The sequence below is a fragment of the Mercenaria mercenaria genome, chromosome 6 (genome assembly GCF_021730395.1).
Source record: "Mercenaria mercenaria strain notata chromosome 6, MADL_Memer_1, whole genome shotgun sequence".
Classification (NCBI taxonomy): Eukaryota; Metazoa; Mollusca; class Bivalvia; order Venerida; family Veneridae; genus Mercenaria; species Mercenaria mercenaria.
This window is the reverse complement of record NC_069366.1, coordinates 52,798,684-52,821,618: the sequence shown is the minus strand read 5'-3', so window position 1 is coordinate 52,821,618 and position 22,935 is coordinate 52,798,684. Positions and strand designations below refer to the sequence as shown.

Below are 22,935 nucleotides of genomic sequence, written 5' to 3'. Positions count from 1 at the left end.
TCATCACTAATATTATGCCAAGAATAGGTCATAGTGTTAATACTATCCAAACCGACAACATAAGTTTTATTTTTATCTAAAATTAAAGAACGACCAAATCTGATTGTAAAATCACTAGGGGTATTATTTTCGTAATTTTTAACTGTTTCAGAACTTTACACATTTTTTTGTTCCATTTATATAATTATTAAACATATTATTAAATAAAAGTGTAAATTCAAGAAAAATATTTTTTATATAACATTTCATGTTGTTCTGGTAAGAGTGAATTCATTTTTAATAATTCATCAATTATTCTAATACCTTCATTTTTTAGTTCTTCATTATTATTTCCAGCATCAATCGAACCACAAATTAACTCTAAGTCATTAACCAATTCTTCTGGATTACATGGACAAACGTCATAACCCTGTCCTCTAATTACTTTTTTAAATTTCATAGATCTTTTATTGATAGGCAATCCTGATTTTTCTGTTAATTCTTTAAATATTTTTCTTGAATGAATTGAATGTTTTTTATTTTTATTGTTATATCTTTTATTAATCAGATCAATCAAATCATTATCTACTTTAGAGTTAATTACTTCCTTTCCAGTTATTCTATCCTTAGCAATTAATTTGTTTTGACTATAAAGTTTATTTAAGTTAATAATTAAATTACCATAATGTCCATTTGGTGAAACTTTATATGGACTATGATGTTTTATTCCTTGTCCATATGTAGAAGACATACCAAGAATATGATTTAACCGGTCTTTATACTTTAATAATTCGCCTTGGGCATGTTTTAATTTTTTTGCTTCTTTTTTTTTTATTTAGATCTTTTGAACTTGATTTGCCTGCTATTGGACCATTTAATTTTTTGATATTCGTAGTAACATCATCTACTGTACTTTTAAGTACGTCTTTATCTATTTTATCTGGATTAGATTCATCTGCAGTAAAAAAGTCAAACATTTCAGACGGTTTGTAATATTTATATTCTTCTAAAACATTATCATCCAGAGAAGCATCTAAATATACTTTAAGTATTTTCTATTCTTTTGGTCTTGCCCCCAACTCTTCTGATTTTTTAGTTGTATCATCAGTTGTTTCAGTTATTCCCATCTTTTTTCTTCCATAATATTCTAATCTCTTAAATTCATCTCGAGGAACCCATCCAGCAGGTTCATCTCCCCAATCTATCGGTATATAAGAAGCTGATTTTAAAGCTTGTTCTTTTTCATAATCTTCCAGTGTTTTTTCAACTTCTTCTTCAGTAGGTTCTTTGTTTATTTCCCTGTAATTTTTATATTCCCTCGCCAGTTCTTCAGGAGACCATGTAATTGGCGGTTCTTGGAATAGCTGCGGTAAACCTTGATATGTTTGTATGTCTTTCATTTCATCACCTAGTAACGCTAATTGCTCTTTAATTCCAGGTAATGCTTTTAACTGACTTAATAATTGTTCTTTTTGACTTTCTATTCCTTCAGTAATTGGCATATAAATTTCAGTGTACATATCCCGATTTGTAGCTGTTCTAATTTTTTCTTTCATTATTTCTTCTCTAAGAGCCCTCATCTTTTGCCCGACTAAGTTTTTTCTTTTTCTTATTTCATTAAGTTTTGATTGCATTTATATAATAATGTAAGATAATGTAAAATAATGTAATAATATTATATAATGGAAATTCCAAATTATGATACAAAAAGTAATACCAAGCATAATAACTTTAAACAACATTATCCTTTTATGCCGGATTCATGTTTTAGAATGTTAATATGTGGGTCTTCTGGATCTGGAAAAACAAATACATTAATGCATATACTTCGAAAACCTCTGATATATTATGATAAATTATACCTATATGCTAAAAACTTAGAACAATCTAAATATCAGGATTTAATTAAACTTTTAAATGGAATTGCAGAAAAATATAATAAATCCAAATGAAATACTTGAATATTCAGCTGATCCCAACCAAATTGAACCCTGTGAAAATCTTGAAGCAGAAAACCAAAAAGTAGTAATATTTGATGATTTTGTATGTGAAGATAAAAAGGTTCAGAATGAAATAACAAAATACTTCATTCAAGGACGTCACAAAAACTGTTGTGCTATTTATTTAAGTCTTACTATAAAACACCAAAAAATATTCGAATTAACTGTTCACATTATATTTTATTTGAAAGTCCAAGTAAACGAGAAAATGATATGATTTGTAATGAACAAAATATTAACCCTAACTCTTTTGCTAATGCAACAAATCAAAAATATGATTTTTTATATATTGACAAACCAAGGATGTTTTTAAGAAAAAACTTTACTGGTAATATATAGATGGGAATTTTTAATGATGTAAAAGAAAGAAGTAAACCTGACAGTATAAGTAAAGTTAAATTTGATATTGATTTAAGTGATTATGCTACTAAAAAACAATTCAAAAAACTTAAAAAGGAATTGGAATCATATCTTCACAGAAATAAGGAACTTGATAACACAATGAACAGAGCATTGGATATGGGAGGTAATGAAATAATCAATCTAAAAGTTCAAAGTGTAATAGATGACTATGATCTTGGAGATGTTAAAAGTATAAAACAAACACTAGAAGCAGAAGTAAAGAATATTGAAGAATTAACAAAAGATTTTAAAAAGAATTCGTTATTAATAGTTGAAATACAAGATAAAATTGAAAAAGAAATGAAAGCTATGGTTGATTCTATTAAAGAGCTTGAAGAGAAATCTGATTTGACAGACGAAAACATAAAAAAAGTATTTAGAACCAATTTTGAAAAGTTATAGAATCAAGTTCAAGAATTAAAAGATAGTATGATTAAACATGAAGAACTAAAGGACAAGATTATTGAAGCTGAGAAAAAGTTACAAAATATGTATCAGTTAGAAATCAGAACAGAAATAAATAAACTAAATACTGAAACTGAAAATAAGCATAAAGATTTATTAGAATTAATTTCAAATAAACTTGCAGAATATAAATCTGAACTGGAAAAGGCAGCTTCACAAAGAGGTGATGATCACGACACAGCATTAGATAACCTTAAAGAAGAGCTTAATTCTAAAATAGATGAGTTTAAAAAACAAATTCGAATTTGGATTAGTACTGTTGACAACCGTCATAATTTAAAGTATGCAGACTTAAGTAATATTACAAAAAATTACAAGAAGATATAACGCAGTTTAATGTTAAAGTTGAAGAACATAAAAATGAACTGGACCTTGTAGTTGAAAAATCAGTTAAGCAAGGAGAAGCAATTAATATAATTAATGATCGGCTAGAAAATTTAAAGAAACAACTCCGGATCTTGATTAGTACTGTTGACACACGTCATAATTTAAAGTACGCGGAATTAAGTACACTTACAGAAATATTACAAAAAGATATCAACGAGTTTAATGATAAAATTAAAAAAAATAATAAATGATCTGGACTCTGTAGTTGAAAAATCAACTAAACAAGGAGAATCAATTACTGCTAATACCCAAGCAATTTCTACTAATGCTCAATCAATTTCTACCAATACTGAAGCAATTAATATAATTAATGATCAGCTGGATGCATATGATAAACAAGGCGTTGTTTTTGAAAAAAGAATAGACAATATATATCATAAAAATAAAAGTTCTGGAGAAGCTACAACAAAACGAGTTGATGATTTAGCTAAAGTAATTCTTGAACATGAAAATAAATTTACAGAATATAAATCTGAACTGGAAAAAGTAAAAAAACGTGAAGTGTTTCTTTTTGAATATAACAGTGGTCTTAATTTTGGAGAACCAGTACATTCATATATAAAAATGAAAAAGTATTTTGATCGCCACGGTGTCTGGATATATTCATTATATGAAAATGTAATTAATAATGATGCGGGCTATTTTGGCGCATTTAATTTGAATCCTAGTAATGACGTAGATTATAAAGATTTTATAAACACAAGCCAAGAATATAAACTAGCTGTACCGGATGTGTTATTAAAAAATGTGTTTTCAGTCAAAAAGGCTGGAATTTATATAATAGATATTAGGTTTTATTTAATGTCGTTTGGTCAGGTGGAAGAATGTCAAATATCACATTTTCTTTTTAGGTGGTGGCAAGATGGTTTTACAGGTAAATTTCCCGGTGGGAGTGTAAACATAACACGCGAGACAGTTAGAAGAAATCCACCACCCTAGGCATTTTATGTAGATATCAAAAAAAAAAATTAAAATTTATTTATCAGAAAATACAATGTTTGACATTCATCCTTATGACGATTCATCATCTACAGAAGTATCATTTGTTCTTATGAAGGAGAGTCATGTCAAATTCTACATATTGGAGGAATATGTAAATTATAAAGAAAGTAAACTTTTGAATTAAATACTTTAATTACTGTATTTTTTATTTAACTGGAATAATTAATATAATGGGAATATTTAATAATATAAATGAAAAAGTAAGTAAAATAGAAAGACAAATAATAAGAAAACCTCCATTGTTCTTAACATGTTATACCGAAGATACTGATAGTGGATTATTTCAATGGAAAACTGTAAATGCAAGTCCTGGTTTAGTTCAAAATGGTAATAATGTAACAATTAATTTTAATTCTATTTTAATTATTCTTGTTGGTGCAATTAAATTAGATAAAGGAGAAGCTAAATTACAACTAAAAAATAAAGAAAATTTAATTCTTCAAAGTTACGATGCAAACACAAAGAGAAAAAATGAATCTATTTCAATTAATTATGCTAATAAATTTAACATGAATGATGTTATTTATATAAATTCTTTGAACGTTAAAAATATTCAATTAACAATTTATGGTTCTATTATCTAAGTAGAAACTTATGTTTCTCCTAAAACAATTATAAAAAATCACATCATAAAGGTGTTTTAAAAATAAGAAACTATGTTCTTTCTAAAATTAAAATTAAATTATAAAAATGCTTAAAAAATCAAAAATCACATCATAAAGATGCTTAAAAAATAAGAAACTATGTTCTTTCTAAAATCACATCATAAAGATGTTTAAAAAAAATCAAAAATCACATCAAAAAGATGCTTAAAAAATCAAAAAGATGCTTAAAAAATAAGAAATTATGTTCTATCTAAAATCACATCATAAAGATGCTTAAAAAATTACATCGTAATGATGTATAAATCTTTTTTATTTGTAGGCTTGGGTAGTAATCCCATCCTTAAGAATAAATCTTTTATCGTCATAACATGATAACGACGTTTTATTTATAACATAACTAGAAACATTATGTTTTTTTCGGTCTTTATAACTTTAAATTTATGCATACTTTGTGTTGAGTTAAACAAAGTGTCTTTATAATTTTTATGCGTTATTGTCTTTTTGACAACGCTTTTTTTTATTCCTTTACATTTTTTAGTATTAATGTTTGCTTCATTTTCTAGCAAATAAGAATACATTTTGCTCCGTAATCCAACAAATTCAGTTATCAGATTACCGGCAGTTTCATCTTTAAATTTTCCAATTACTTTTTTATTTTCTTTAAAATAAAATTTTGAATTAATGTTGTAATCGCTATTATCAAATAGCTCTTTATCTTTATAGAAGTCTTTATAGGCGTCTTTTGTTTTGATTTCATAACACAATGAGTCTGTGTCAGTAAATAATAACTTTGCTGAATCTCCATATTTTTCTTTCATATAATTGTAATGAAAATCGTACATTAAATACTTTGATAAATCTAATATAGTCATTCCAACATAAGAAGGTCTATTTAACAATAAACTTTCTTTTATTCTATGAATCCCAAAAAGATTCTCGTTAAATTTTGTTGCACTAACAAATGATGGTTTGGCAAAATGTTTAAATAAAATATTTTCGTCATGAGTCAATTTAATATTAACTCTTTTTCTTAAATTCTCCATCGTTTTACCAAAGACGGAGTTATTCATTAATTTAAAGAAATCCTTTTCAAAGGAATTCCTTGACTCAGATCTTTTCTGAGTATTGAAGTCTATGTATTCTTTTAACCAAGGACTTTCATCAAAGGTCAGAATTCTGTGTATTTTTTTATTTTCAATCCTAACTGATTATACAGTTCAAGATTTCTATAATGTAATACATATTTTTCTTTTTTTCTTAAAGTTGGAACCAACTTCTTTACATTGCTTTTTCCTATTTCAAATTTTTCTTTAATATTTTTACTGTAATTAGATAACCATTCATATTCTTATTCCTCCTCTCAGTCCTTTTTCAATAAATAAATACATATCGATATCAGGTATTAAATCTAACTGAATTCCGGTCATTTTAAGCATTGCATCCCAGGCTAACCCAGGACTACTAAAATAATGGCACGGATCTAATTTATAATACGATAAGCATAATTTTCTGAAATTTTCAAAGACGTCTGTTAGAAGCAGCACGTCTGTTTTTAGATATAAATCATGGTATTCGCCCATTGTTTTTATTTTGAATTTTTTCCAAATATTTTGGGCATGCTCATATTCTTTATCTGATATATGCGTTTCATTTAACGCAGAATAAAACTCCTTTTTTGGAGGCAACTTTTTTTCTTTAAATTTATCAAATGAATCCATATAATCATATGGATAAACACCTTTTGTTTTTAATAATTCTATTTTCCTTTTAGGAAATTCTTGGGATAAATATTTAAAATTAGGGATATTTTTTACTAAGTTATCCAATGACTGGGACATAAATTGAAATGAATCAATAAATATTAGGTCGCTAATCATAAACGCCTTGTATTTTTCCAAATTGTTTGGAATGACGTTTATTTCTTTTTTGAATTTACCAATTTGTTGCATTATAAAATGAGAGTCATAACCTCTCAAATTATGAAATACAACAGGGATTTTATGTGTTAATCTAAAATTAATATTACACTCTGAGTGAGCGCTTCCTCTAAATTTTCCTGTTATATGACAATGGTCCCGGACTTTTATTGAATCTTTTGTATATTCTTTTTGGCATATATGACAAGATTTCTGCTTTTTAAATACAATTTCGTCTTTTTTAGACATTCTTAATTCTTTGTTAAAGTGCTCTTTAAATATTTCTTTACAATATTCCTCTTCTTCGAGCATTTTTTCTATAAATTTATAAACCGCGTTGGGTCCTCTGTAAACCTGTGTTGGTTTAGTATATTTGTCGTCATAACAACAAACAACTTTGTAACCATAACCACAATCTATGTGTTTTTGGTATTCTTCTGTAAAGGAAGAATCCGGATTCGGTTGACTGCTGGACACCTTTTCTGTTAATGCCTCAAAATCGGCATATATTACAAAAGCTGCTTCTAATTGTTTTTGAAAATTTTTAAATTCAATTTTACTACCTTCAGGTGGCATTTTAATACCTTGAACACTATTAATAGCTAAACAGTTTTCGATATGTTCTTTTAATATTCTTTCATTTGTAAAATTCTGTAAACATGATTTGCAAAAATGTTTTTTATTCTTCGTAACCAAATACATTAAATGAAATTTTATTTAAAACTTCTATTTTCGGTATTTGGTTTAATGTAACAGGAAACTTTATTCCTGTGTAATCAAGATCATTTATATACTTTTTATATTTTGAAACTCTTTCGGGATTTTGTTTTATAGGAAATTTATATGCCAAATGGCACCATCTAAAACATTCATTATCATTATTTTTTATATTTATCAATCCTTTCTTCGGATGTTGTAATAATTTTGGTAACTCTAGATAACTAGAAGCGGCTAATGGCTCATATTTATATCTGTTTATATAATGAAAATCAACTGACTCTATCCTCCAACCACTTCCTTCTGAAATCCAGTTGCCAATTCTATTTATTATTTCATCAAAAGCTTGACGTAAAGTTTTTTTTTATTTCGTTTTTGTTAATAACTTCTAAAGCTTTTGATTGGAAATAGGCTGATTTATATATTGTATCAGCCTTATCCATTTTTGAAAAGGTTATTTTTAAAACAACGTTTATTTTTATACCTTTTGATTTTTTTAGCTCATTTTTAAGTATTTCATAAGAGTCGTTTATAATTAAATATAATTGATTCTTTGGATCTTGTTTATATTCAATTTTAATTTCAAATTTCTTATAATATCCTTTTGTGGATCTCTCGATTTCCATCTATATATTATATTTAGAAAATAAATCTTTGGATAAAACGCACACATGGTAAAAACTTATATATATTTCAATTTATATTTTTCTCCATCGTTTTTTGATCTTCCAAATTTTGCCCTACCTCTGCCTTCACAACAATTTGATATCGTTCTAGAATTAATATTAAGAATTTTAGATGTTTGATAAATAGTTTTATATATTTTTTCCTCGTTTGTACTACAATTTATTGCAATAACTTTTTTAGGATTGTTTCGATAATTTTTTGGTCTGGGGCAATCACATAACCTTTCAGTATTTTCTTCTTCGGTTAATAGACAACCACATTTCCATTCAAATAATTTTTTTTTTCTGATAGATAAGGATCAATAACATTTTGTAATTTATCAATGACATGATTTTTATATTCATCGTTAACTATTTGATTAAGTTTTGATTTAATAACATTTCTTCTTTTAAGAACTTTTTTATATGAATTTTTATCTGGATTAATTATTTCTCCTAAAGCGCTAGATAATTTTGGCATAATCATTCTATCTATCTTTCTATTAACCATTTATATAATACTTATAGAAACAAAATCTTTACACAAAAACGCACATTGAAAACATATTATTCCTCTTTGCCTTTATATCCGTTAAGTTTAAATTCTTTCATATATCTTTCAAAGGGTATTAAATAATTTTTTTCTTTCTGCATTTCTAACAGTATTGAAAAAATATCTTGAATAACTTTTTTCTCTTCTTCTTTTCTAGGATCATAAGGGTTATGAACAGCTAAAGCCGCAATCCGTGCTTTTGTTATTAGTTGTTTTATTTTGTGGTGATGCAATTTTAAAATAGCTTTCTTGTCGTTAAGTTTTAGTCTATTAATAAATATGGTAATTATTGATGGAACAACACCGACAGCTGCTACAAATACAGGAATAGCTGGAACAAGCGCTAATGCAGCTGAACAACTAAAGATATTTGTTGTAATATATAACCCAGTACTTACTCTCCCACAAAATTTATCACTTTTTCTGTAAGCAGCAGCTAGTTTAGTTAGGTGAATAATTAATTGATCTATTGTTTCTATTCCATTATTAGAAATTAAATTTTTATTACTCATTTATATAATATATTTTTCAATTTAAATTTCTTCCAATTCACTAAATGGAACCCAGCTATTAAATTTTTCATTGTAACCTTTCCATTTTACTAAAGCTTGTTTTTTCTTATAGTCTCGTCTGATAACTTTTTCTATTCTAAAAACTTCTTGTGTAGTAGGTAAAAGTTCTTGTTCATAAAATGAACCTTGAATTATTTCATCATTTAAATCTTTAATAGAGTATGTTCTTGGATTTGTATTATTAATTTTATAAATTATAAATATTTCCTCTGTCCAGTTTGGTGTATATCCTTTTCAAAATGTCTTTTAAGTTTGCTTAAACGAACTCGATCACCAATTTTAAATTTTGCTTTACTCTTTGGTATCTTTAAATTACCATATAAATTAAAGTAAACAGTACCTTTATTTAAGTTTTTACTGGCTTTGGTTGGTGTCATTTTTATACTAGAGTGTTTTGTTTTGTTATACTTATCAACCATATCCTGCAAATTATCTAAATAAGTATAAGTTTTATTTGCTGTAAAATATTTCCACATTATTCTTTTTAAACTTCTATTAAATCTTTCTATTACTACAGCCTTACCTTCATTAAATGTATGGCACATGTTAATTTTATATTTATTCAAAAATGATTCAAACTTTTTATTATAAAATTCTTTTCCTTCATCTACCCATAAATTTGTTGGAATTCTTGCAGTCTTCGAGGACTTTCGTCCCTGAGTTCTACCTTCTGAAACTATTTTATTAAATGCTTCAGTAACAGATTCTCCAGTTTTATTCTTTAATGGAATAACCCAAGCATATTTACTGAATATATCAATAACGGTTAACAAGTACTTTACTCCTTTATTGTATTTTGAAAAAGCTTGCATATCAACTAAATCAGCTGACCATGTATCATCAATATCATTAACTATCACTCTTCGTTTCCTAAATTTTCTTTTAATTGGTTTGTGTAATTCTTCTGCTAATTCATCACTCCAATTTATTCCGGGGGTAGAGTATACCCCCTTTTCCCGTTTTTTGACTTTCGTTTTTGTCTGGGCGTTAAGCCCATAGGGAACTGTTGTTCCTGTCCGAGACCAAGTTTGTATTTCGTTTTAATTATAGGTTTCACAACTAAATGTTTTGCAATCTTTTCCCCAAATGTTTTTGATTTAGTGTTATTTAAGTTGGAAAGCATTTGTTTGTCACATATACCCTTTTTTACACCGCTATCATAGCAAAAGTCGTGGGTCTTACATACTGCGTCCAGTTCGTTGACAGGAGGTCCATTATCTAAAGAATTTCCTGGTCCACAATAATTATATCCTGGGAGTGTTAAACCTTTCTTAGGTAATAAAGGTAACATTGCTTTATGGATGTCTAAATTACCTGCTGTCATAGTAGTTTTAACAAACTTTGATTTCATTCTTCCACAAGACGCACAAGTAGCCATTATCATTTTTCTCCCGTTTTTTGTTGTAACATAATGAGGATTTATATTATCAGTAAATCTTCTTTCTTTCAAACAATATATTTTATTTTGTAAACATCTATATTATATGTATTTTAATTTAAACTATACAATTTCAAGACAAAACAAGTGCGCTCTGTGGTTACTATTGTTTATTTTTCATTAAAATGTTACAAGACAAAGTACCGTTGTACGATTTATTATACAGAATACTAAAAGTTAACAATCAAAGAGCAAACGAACAAACAATTATAAATTATTTTAATAGGTTTTAAATTGTTGTTTAAAAAAATATACTTAACAAAAATTGTTGATCTTAAATTAAAAAAGTTGTTTTTAAAAAAATATAATTTATAAAAATTGTTGATCTTAAATTAAAAAGTTGTTTTAAAAAAAATATACGTTTTAATTAAATAATTTATAAAAATTGTTGATTTTTATAAATTATTTTTTTTAATTAAATTTAAAAATTGCACCATACACCTTATTTACGTTTTAATTAAATAATTTATAAAAACTGTTGATTTTTATAAATTATACTTTTTTTTTAATTAAATTTAAAAATTGCACCAAACACCTTATTACTTATACTACTCAAACGCATTATGTTGGTTTTCTCATGACGCGGCTCATTTATTAAAGTTCTTAATCTTCGCATAATGACTGTATTTCAAACATTTACCACAGTCTGTTATATGCGAGAAGTCCCGACACCCTGATGGTGCGCCGTACAAATCATACTCGAGTACACAGTGAAATGCTGGGTCGTATTGTTCACCGCTGTTACATGTAAGCCTTTCATCCGATGTGATACCTAAACAATAGTTCGGTAGAAATAACAAATTATTTAATCACTATTCATCGACTTTTTGTTAACCTTTAGCCTGGGGCGGCAAGTGATTTTGCCTCTGCGACCAGTTGCAGACCAAGATCCACCTTCATGTCCGTGCAGGCTGATCATGGTCTGCAGTCAGTACTTTTTCATTGAACATCCCTTTGAATAATAAGTGGTACCGACAAAATTGAATGATGGACCAGTCCATTTGAGATATTTAGCAGGGTAAAGGTTAAACTAACATGAGTCAAAATTGAGAGTGTAATAGTAAAAACCTCTCAGTTGAAACCCGGTATCTCGAATTATAAGAGATCGAACGTTTTATTTCGAGATAACAGAAATTCGACTTAAAAGCGGAAATAGCCGAAGCATGTCGTCTGCGTTCCTCGCTAAATTATCCAATATTGATCTGTTTATTCAGCTTAGACGGTGGAAGAAAGACAACTGTGTATAGCGTTGATCTTAATAAACAAGGGAAGATAATACAGTCGAGACTGCCTTAACGACCCCCTGAATTTAGCGACTCCCTGTCATATGCGACCCTATTTTATGCTCCGGACGCAATTTACTATTAAAAGAGTCTGAATTAAGCAACCCCCTGCCTTACGCGACAAGCGACTGTGAAATCAGGCTCCCGAATCGATATTTAGACCGTTTTCAGCGACTTTGAGACGCTCCCTCGCAAGATTTTACACGATAGAGTTACCGTTCTTTATCTCGCGTGAAGTTGTTTGAGACGAGAACTTATTTGTTTACAAAAAATGGCTGATGAAAAACATAAAAAAGAACTGTTTTGACATTAGAACAGCGTGTTAAGGCACTTGAATTGCTCGATTAGGGAAAACCAGCGTATAAAGTCGCTGAAGAATTCGGAGTCGGTGCATAAATTAACTTTATTCCTGGTGAAACAAAAATATGGCGGTATTTAACAGGAAACGACGAAACACAGATAAAAGATGCAGTCAATAATCGAATAAATGTCAATGAACAAAAATATAAATATCATAAACCTCAGTGTGTAAATAGTTCAAATGGAACATTTATATTTTACTGCTCCCCTTTATTTTCTTGCCAGATCATGAGCTTAAATTTGTTTTATCAACATCATACGAATGATGCAAATTATTTGAAATTTATATTTTATCAATATGCAATTAAAGAAATAGTAATTAATCATTTTCCACTCCTACCTTAAAAGAGGCCAATATATAAGTATCTGATATTCATGTACTTTAATTGGAAAAATATATGAAACCAGCATCATCCTGTTAAGTGAGACTGTTTTAAGAGACTCCCTGTCATATGTGACCTTTTTCGCTGCTTCCCAAAGTCGGTCTCTTAAAACAGTCTCGACTGTAGTATCAATTTTTATCCAATTCTTCAGTATGATGATATTTTGTGCACGTGCTTTCGGGACGGCTATTGAAAAATTCGTACTTTTGAGATTTGCAAGTTCGAGATATTGAGTTTCAGCTGTATTTCAGTTACGTAACTAATAAGGACAGCATTATTTAGAACATTGAGTTTTATTTTCAAACATTCATTTTTGACGAGTATGCCGAAGCTGAAAATGTTCAAAGGCTGTATAGACATCAAATTATCAACAACAATATTTCTAACAGAACTCGGGTTATTTCTAACATATTGTCATCGGTTTGTCAGAATTCTTCACTCTGCCAAGATGAATGAAGGAGGGATTGACTGCCGCACGGCAAAGGGCATCTGAAGGATAATTTACTCAATCTCTGTACAAACAACTTAAGGACGCTCGCTACAGTTTCGTTTTTTTTTTCTTAAAAATAGATTTTGATGAAATGTTTTGTAGTAAAAGATCATGCTATGATGTATTGAAAAATGAAATAAAAAAACTAGGGCACCAGCTTTGTTTCAATTTAATTTGCCCCTAGATATGGTGCTAGTTTAAACATTTTTCAAAATTTTATATTTCAGTAAAGTACAATAATCAGCATAAATTTGATTATCTAATCATTTTTATAACGGAAAACAATATATCTATTTGAAAAATGCTCACCCAATGGCTATTTTTGCATATTTTTGTCAGTTTTAAGTTGGTACTTCTGCTATTTTATCGAGTTTCACATAATAGAATTTATCAAACTCTGCACATACCTTTGGTTATGTCTACCTAATCTAAAACAAAAAGAAAATTGACAGGTCACCATATTAGATTTCGCTTAAATCAAATTACAACGAGGTGTGGTGTGGCGGGCATTTATACAACGCAGGTTGGTATGAAATACTCTTTCAGTGTTTGAGCAAATGACCTAGAAATATATATATATAGAATTATCAAACGACAGATTTCTTAATAATCGGATTTTAAGGTAGGTGTTTCTGAAGCATTTTTATGGCATAGAACGATGAAAGTTTCCGCCCTTTTTTTTAACTAACCTATAGTTTACGAATGTACGGTAAGGGATTAGAAACAGCTGTGACTCAATGCAGAGTTGAAGCGCTGGTATAAATAACAGACTCCAGTATATGTCGGATTGAAGCAATTTGAACTAAAAGTACTTTAAATGTATATATTTTTAACCATGGTGATACTTACCCTAAACTTTAGTCAGTATATTATACAGTTTGTCCATTAAATGCATGCGAACATACAATAATTTGCGAATTTTTGCCGTACGCGACATTAGATAATCACTTCAGGACATGCGCAGAAGACCGCACCAACTCTGCAGTGAGCTACATCGATTAGAAAAACTACCAAATTGGCACGGTGTTGGGGTAAATATCGACCCGTCCGGAAAAACTGTAGCGAGTGCCTTTAAAACATCTAACATTGACTAAGGTCAAACAAATGATTTAATACAAGTATGGTATTGCTTGTGCCTTAATGCAAACAACAGCAAAAAACATTTAAAAAAAACAACAACAAAAAACAAAAACAATAACAACAACAACAAAAACAACAACAACAACAACATACTTTCAAAGCATTCAAGAGGATGAAGACGAAATCTGAATTTTGTTGGCGGAGGTCTCCTGAGACTAAACTTGATGTTCCTTATAGGCAGCATGTCCATATCAGTGATGTATATTTCATCTGTCAGGTATTCCGCAAACCTTACGGTAGCCCAGTATAGGTTACCACGCTTACACTTGCACCTTAAAGAAATTGAGCGTTACTTATTTAATATTTACATTCGCCCTATTCGTTTCCATTAAACATTATGCCGTTCATTTTGTATGAACAGCAAAAGCAAAAGGAAAGGCGTCATAGTTACGACAACGCTGCACAATGATAACGTGTCGCTGTTTTGACGACGTCAGGGTATATTCCGGAAGAACGTTCCTTAGATGACGTCGCAGTTGTTCCGTCTGGTGAACAGAATGACCGGCAAGCTATACATATTAGACGAGATTCATGTTTGAAACTATGAACAATCACTTCTTCGTGTTTACATAAAGATGAAATTAAAAAGTTTTTGTGTATAAACAGTAATGTTCATGTACAGAGTTTAAAAAAGTACACATCTAATAAATGTAAAGCTAAGCATGGTATAAATGTAAACCTCCACCTAAAACTGTTTTTTAAAAAAAATACATGTCTGTTATATACGGTGTTCCGTTAGGGCCATCATGGTTTCGCACTGTCGTGCTAAGGGCGAAATCGCGAAAACACGATGCATCTACGCGAAAACACGATATGATAAAGCAAACATACGATGCCAAAAATATCGCGTTTTCAAGCTATCAATATCGTGTTTTCGCGTTTTCGCCCTCGATCTCCCATCATGTTTTCATGATTTCGCCTTCAAGGTCAGTAGGGTGAAAACGCGAAAACGCGAAAACACGATATTTTAATATCGCACTTTCGCCTCTTGGTTGGACATGCGTAAACATGGAAGACGAATTAGACTCGCGTGTCAGGGAGTATTTTTCAGCCGGTTATGTCGTGTTTTCTTCAAGAGATCTTGAGACGTTATTTGAAACGTATAGACAGAGAAGATCTGGTTTCCGTGAGTGAATATGGAATATATCTCAACGAGAAGTGAGACAATCTTCATATTTTCACGAGCGCTTCTCACTCAAAAAAACCAAATATCCTCTATTTATTTTATGCTAACAATTTAAAAAAGGGTTTAAAACTTTTCCGGGGGCGATACGAAAAGTGTAGACACAGTACGCCGCTGCCATGCGGATGATTCGATAAATTTGATTGACAGGTGCGTGATTCGGTTTTAATACACAACGGCCCCCATATTGATTTTTTAAATCGAAGCGAGGAAAAATCTCTGCGGGTTTTATCGACTTTATTCAGATTGTAGACAATAACAGAGGTATATACATATCCGAAATGGTAATAATAAACAAGAAATTAAAGAGGTAAGTTCAACAGTTTTTGTATCTTGTGCGATAATTTGAACTAAATTGGAGTCTAAGTGTGTCGCCACGGCCACTCTACTCTAGATATCCTGGCTAGCTCTAATCAGACTACTGTCACTGAAAATATTAACACTAGTAATTGAACAAAAACAACTGGGAAAAAACGTTTCAACTGATTTTTAACTGGAGTCATCGCTGCTGTCTGATATGCATTTTATTCTCTTCCATCTCATTGGCTCTAGGGAGGAAGAACACGACCTTTCGTGTGCCTGTGACTGTGCACAGACTGCAGTTTGAGTAATATGGGTGACAGTTTTTGAGTTTGAAGATGTATCAAACTGAAAAGTAACTGGGCCATTAAATGTACTGCCCATGAACATGGAAAAGGGATTCCATGGATTTGTTCCCTCACAGGCTGACATGTTTACTGGTGTCTGCGGGGATATTGGTTTGGGAATGGGTAGTTTACAGCATGAGGGAATAAGGGAGGTACATTATGGACTACTGCAAATTGTGGCCTGGGTGCAACAGTCTGAGAAACAGACACAGGTGTTTGTTGTGAATCACCAGTTTCAGCAGGGGATTTGCCAGTTACTAAGATATTTGAGATCTTTTTACTTGGTTCCGGATTCAGTTTACTGTAATTATTTAGAGAGTTTATGTTTTTATGCCCAGAAACTTTCACAATCTGGTGAGCTGGTATACCACTGTCATTGAGCTTCTGTAGAAACCGTTTTCGTGCACTGAAACAAGAAAAATATGAACATTTCTTACTGATATATTATGATTTTCATATTTTTGCGGGTCACACAACTAACCAAAATACCGGAATACTACTGAAATACCGGAATACCGTCAAAATAGCCATGAAAAGCATGAGTACACTGTATTTCATATTCAAATCTTAAAAATTATGGACGAGAAATAAATGTGACACTATGTCTATGAACCTTTGAATATTATTTATCTCACTATCTGTCGGCTGATAATTATTTTAAACAAATGATTAATAAATGCTATCAAAATCTTTCGAGGAAAAATATAAAAATTGTGGCCTAACTACATTTTATTATTAGATAACGTTTAAGATTAATGTAAGTTTTGTTTATCATGAATGGTTCATAGTGCTCCATTTATGTTCTGTGTGTGTCTTTTTTATTTTGACTAAGCAATATATCAGAAATTACAGAAATGCAGTGTACCCGTTTTTCCTTGCTATTTCAAGGGTATTTCGGTAGTATTCTGGTATTTTGGTAATAGTCGTGTGATAGTTTTTTGCTTTTATTTTCAGATACAGTAGACATTACCGAAAAAACAACAACACCGTTTTATCGAAGAATTGGACCATGATGAAAATATTATGCTAATTGTGGGAGATACAAGTAAATTCAACATGTTTGTGAAGTCAGTGCTGTCCTTCATTGATGTTGGGTAGCTCTTTACATTCAATATTGGTAAGTAACATTAATTATTCTATATTCTAACGCACTTCTGTTCTAGCGTTGGTTCCGAATGGTTGCATAATTTAGATTTGTTACTATTAAATTTATAACGTATATAATAGATGTACATATTTATTATTATAGTCTAAATTTTTTAATCTTTAGATTTATGCCTAAATAGCAAAGCGTGCATTAGAATAAGGTTAATATCTTGTAATTTTGATATTTGCGACTGTTACAATACCTGTATTTTATTATGATAAATGTCTGGTACCTGTACGGTGTAATTCTTTCCTCAGCTGGTATCCCTGAATCAGCCTTCATGATGGCATATAACTTGTTTATGCCGATAGCCTGTCTTTTATACCAATCTTGTCCCGGTTTTGGTGCCTGATTTGCTGCCGACAGAAAGAAGGGGCTGTCCAGGTCCATCATGTCTACTGGGCGCTTTTCAGCGTAAGTTTTGTATAGATGGTCTGGGTCACATTTTAGAGCATCAGAACTTGCATAAGCCTTTGGTTTCGTAGTTCTTTAAAAAGAAAAATTCAATCAGCTGAAAACTAATATTATACAGTTGAACTTCAATGGCTCGAACTCGGATCTTTCGAACACCCGGGATCGCTCGAACTCTTCTCCCGGTCCCGAATTTATTCCTTCTTCATTCTATATAGTTCTACCTCGGATCGCTCGAACTTCGAAAATTCGAACTCTCGAACTCATTTGGTGGTCCCCTCGGCTTAAATACAGTGATAATTACACCTATTCAGTCGAACAGACAATTTGTCGCCGGAATGGCTTGTGTTTACAAAGTTGTTCACACCTCTGCCTGACATGCGGCAAGCTTCCCCTTTAACCGGTGCGTGCGTAATTTTCACACGCTTATGTAATTAGCGTCGGTATACGGCATACAAATTAAATAAAGTGACTTTCGTTCGCTGTAATGCATCAATGGGCTTTGATTTATACGAATAGAATTATTTAAAATAATTGAGCAATGACTGTCTTGATTTTTTCTGCATAAGAACGGGAGATCCGATGTCATCTTTCGTACTGCTTTAGCATGGCTGAGCAACTTAGAAAAGGACCCGGAAACGGGGGCATATCTAAGTCGGCTACTTGAAAGCAATATATTTGATAATATTTGCACTGGACTATGATTCATAAAGGTTTGCTTTTCATTTGATGCTGTCTTCACCAAATTCTTATAATCATATCAGTGTTTTATATGTGTGTGTGTTTTTTTTTCGTATCTATGTCATGTTTGAAAATTAATAATAAAGCATATTTCAGCGTTCGATTTTTATTCATCATCGTATCATACACACATTTAGGTAAAATGTGACAATATATTACGATGTAAGGTTTGTAACACATTATGCCCTCGAATTCCCAAATTCAAAATGGCCGCCATTTGGATGGCTCGAACAACGGAAAACTCGAACTAATTTCCACGGGACCCTCGAGTTCGAGCCATCGAAGTTCGACTGTATGTTGAAATGTATCGATGAATAGGTTAAATGCTGTATATTAAGTATTTCTTAACTTGCACTAATTATATTATTCATTTTGCGAAATGTCTGACACTTAAAGTTTTATCTTGCAGGATGTCAACACCCAGTTGCAGACAACCACCGGTATCACACGCATGCGACAGTGCATTATCTTTTGGGATTGATAGCTTTGCTCGACACACCAGTGACTGGGTGCACCTGCATCAAAAGTTGGAAAATAATTCAGTTGGAAAATATTGTTAGGCTACTCGGTAACAAAGTCGCTCAAATATAGAAAGAAGCAGTGAAGTTGACAATATCGAAACTAAACCAAGTGGAAAAGAAGTTGCATGACAGCTACAGAAAGACATACGGGATTGCTGTAGTGGCTCAGCAGTACTGGGCTTGTTTCGTGCAAAGAAGTATAAATTACACAGAATGGCAACTGGCTGTAATCTCGTGATCTCGTGTCAGAGCGTGAATCGGCGTTATCTTAGTAAAAGCAAACATCGGCGAGCATGGAGTTACAAATTGTACCTTTAAAACTACATTTAAAATACATGTTAGCTTCTAAAACAACATTAGTTTAATGTGAAATAAGACACAAAGTACACGTTTCTTACCATCAAAAGAAGCGTGGTCATACGGTGATAATTAATTTACCGATGAATAATTGCTTTCGCATATAAAATGGCGCGTGGAGAACATGTCACTTCCGGTAAACGAGATCTCATTCAGTTGTCACGTTTTTTTTGGGCGAGATTTGCTCTTTATGCCTTTAAGTTGCCGATCTATTTATTTTATAGCTATTTTTATAGCTCTTTGTTTCGTGTGCCTAAAAATTGACAATACTTAGAATAAAACAAAAATTATGCTTGAGGGACATTTAGAAAATTGAGAGAAAAAAAAAACGAACAGAAGTGCAAAAACTGGTGATAAGGGTGTGCCAAAAAATGTGTGTTTTCGGGAGTGGTCTCCCGACCTGCAGTCGCCATCAAACTTATTTGAAAATAAAAAATAAAAATAATTATTAGATTAAAAAATAAAATAATTAAATTAAATTAAAAAATTAAATTAAATTAAATTAATTATATTTTTAAAAAAATACTGACCTTTATCTTAATTGTTTTACCTAGGAGACCAGAAACACAAATTGTTTGGCCTAGTATAAAATATTGCACTAATTGCTACATTGCAAAATATACCTTATCTGGGGGGTTCGTTTTGAGGAGGCTGCGCTTTTGGTGCGTGGCATTCCCTGTTTGATATGTTTCTTTGTTTTTATATTCCGTATGTTTGCCCCTGTCCTTATTTTCGTTTGCCTCTCCGTGTCGTATAACAGATACTCCCCAAGTACTGCGTCCTCTCGATACTGGATGTCACCCCATCGCAGGTTGTGAACTTCTTGGCCCGTTCTCATACCAAAATTAATGGTACAGACTAGCCACAAAGAATGGATAAGGGCAGACGGACTAGCATTACCTAAAGTTCCTGATTCTAGCATTTTATCAATGTGATTTTGCTCCAGTGGCTCTGCAGCTTTGAGCTTGTTACCCTTGCCCAAACTCTTCAATTGTTTCTGCTTCATTTGAAGTACTGACCTAGTTTTGGTCAACTCAGTACTGTCCTTTACTAGTATTGGGTAACATTTTGCCCGGAGATATCTGTCGACAGACGACATAAAACTCTGTAGCGTTGATGGTTCATGCTCGCCACAATCACGTTTCTTGACAGAAAGGATGTAGGCGGCCAAATATTCATTAAGCTCAGTGGGCGGTATGTATTCAATGTTACGCTGCTCATTTTTGTGGAGAGGAATGCTTGGACAACTTGAATGTCTGCCTTTTTTTCTTTTTTCTTTTTTGATTTTCATTCTCATCCAGAAATTCAATAACAGAAATGCATCAGATGATACTTCAGCAAACCTTTTGTTTCTATTTTCAATCAGTTCAAATGTCCCAGCTGGATTTGCAGTGTATTCAGCACCAGGGAAGTCAGGTTCATTATTTTGGTCATTTTGTTCAGTTTAAGGTGGAAAATATAAATCTCTTGAGTTTATTTGAGTTGCTGTGTCTTCATCAATTTCTTCCCAAAAATCATCAATGATTTGTTCCATTTTGTATCATTTTCCCTTTTTTTTTGTTGTTAAAGTTAGGTTTAAGTTAAGTTTAGGTTAAGTTTAAGTTAACTTTTACTGTTTTGTTGAAAAAAGCAGACGGATTATGGCGGTTATGAGAGGGGAAGAACTCTTATCAGAAATTTCAGTAAATAACAACAACAACAAGTGAATAGAATAGAATAGAATCAAACTTAACTTAACTTAACTGCAGGGTTCAATTAAGTGTATTTTACTGTTCCAGTTGTTTTACTTAGAGTGTTATTTTATTACATAAATTATATGCTTTGAATCTAAATATCATGGGAAAAGTAGACTGCATTTTGTTGGCATGTAGAGTGGGAGAAGGCATGTGTGATGAGTCATGTTCACTGATTTTTATAGTATTTGTACAGAATTAAAATACTGATTAAATTTATTATTGATTTTTGTGTAGTTTTATGTATATGCACAAGATAGACCCATTGTATATGTACATGCACCACTGAAAAAAGTAGTTCCGAGGGGACGGAGCTATATCTCTCACAGTGTGAAAATATAGATTTCATATTTTCACGTTGTGAGTGATGAGATATAAAAAATACTTAACTGATAGAATACAGTATTTCATTAGTTAGCATAAAATAAAACAGTATATGCATACGTCAAAACACTGGCGCACATGTATGGATTTAGCAGAGCAATGATAAATTTTAATTAGGAAATTAAGAAATTTTAGTTCATTAAATCTGTAAACCGGACCCCGTTTGTCTTCTGTCTAGAAATACTAGTATCACCTGATTAAGATCAATCATCAAATATTTTCCTCCTGTATTTGACTGGACTTAATTCCAGAATATGGGATCACATGATTAAAATGCACAGATACAGATACCGAAATACACAGAGGTAAAAGTCGTATTTTTGTTGCTTTGCGATTTTGATTTCTTTCAGACATGTCCCAGTCTGGAGCTATTTTATGCTGTTTCTGACCATATATCTCTTTTTCACTAAAACTTTCTACTTCGTTCAAACACTTGAGGTGTTTGGACTAAGTAGGACGTTTAAGCTAAAAAGCGATATACCTAAAGAAACAGCACAAAACAGCTCCAGACTTCGGTTTATCTAAAAGAACAAACGCCAAGCAATAAATAAACAAGAGGACCAACTGGTCCTGCGCTCACCTGGGTAAATGCAGCTTACTGCATTTAAATAAAAAGAAGACAAGTTTTCTAATATAAGCATCTGTAGCACTAAGTGACTCCTGGGTGAGATCAATATGACCCTGGAGCCATGATTTGAATATCGTTCGTAATTGTCTAGTAGACAATGATGAACACACTCAGGTGACCTATAAAACACGAGTTTTTAGCTCAGTGTATTTCGGTATCAGTATATCTGTATCCATGTATGGTATCCAAATTCTGTCATTGCATAATCACGAGATCCCATACCCTGAATTGTTCGCATATCAAGGATTGAGTGGTACAATGTGCCAAATGATATGTATCAAAAGAAGGTATGTATCTTTTAACTAAGGTTCGACAGTACGTGATTCCTATTATCATACTCAAGCATACAATGGGACTTACACTATAGATTGAAAACAATAGGGCCATAATTCCTACTACCTACGATAAATCGGCAATCACTCTGCATATCAGACCATACCTTTAGGATGCCTGTAAAGTTCTAACATATATATTAAAACATCGTGTTTTCGCGGTTTTGCCTTCGCGGTTGACAGGGCGAAAACGCGAGAACACGATACAAGATCACGAAAACACGATGCGAAAAATATGTATCGCTTTTAATATCGTGTTTTCACCCTATTGACCGTGAAGGCGAAAACACGAAAGCTCGATGGGAGATCGAGGGCGAAAATACGATATTAATAGCGCGAAAACGCGATATTTTTGGCATCGTGTTTTCGCTTTATCGCATCGCGTTTTCGTTTTATCACATCGTGATTTCGCGTCAATGTATTCTGTTTTCGCGATTTCGCCCTTAGCACGACAGCGAGAAACCACGATGGCCCTAACGGAACACTGTAGTTAT

General features: G+C 31.5%; 1 protein-coding gene across 1 annotated transcript in view; it reads right to left on the bottom strand.

The window, feature by feature from the left end:
- The window catches only part of LOC128558040 (uncharacterized), a 37,751-nt gene that overhangs the window by 9,312 nt on the left and 5,504 nt on the right, over positions 1 to 22,935 (bottom strand). Inside the window, exons 7-8 of the mRNA XM_053546812.1 lie at positions 14,451 to 14,629; positions 11,342 to 11,473 (exon numbers count right to left, since the gene is read on the bottom strand). Of these exons, the coding sequence (XP_053402787.1) occupies positions 11,342 to 11,473; positions 14,451 to 14,629 (311 nt within the window). The remainder of the gene's footprint in view (positions 1 to 11,341; positions 11,474 to 14,450; positions 14,630 to 22,935) is intronic.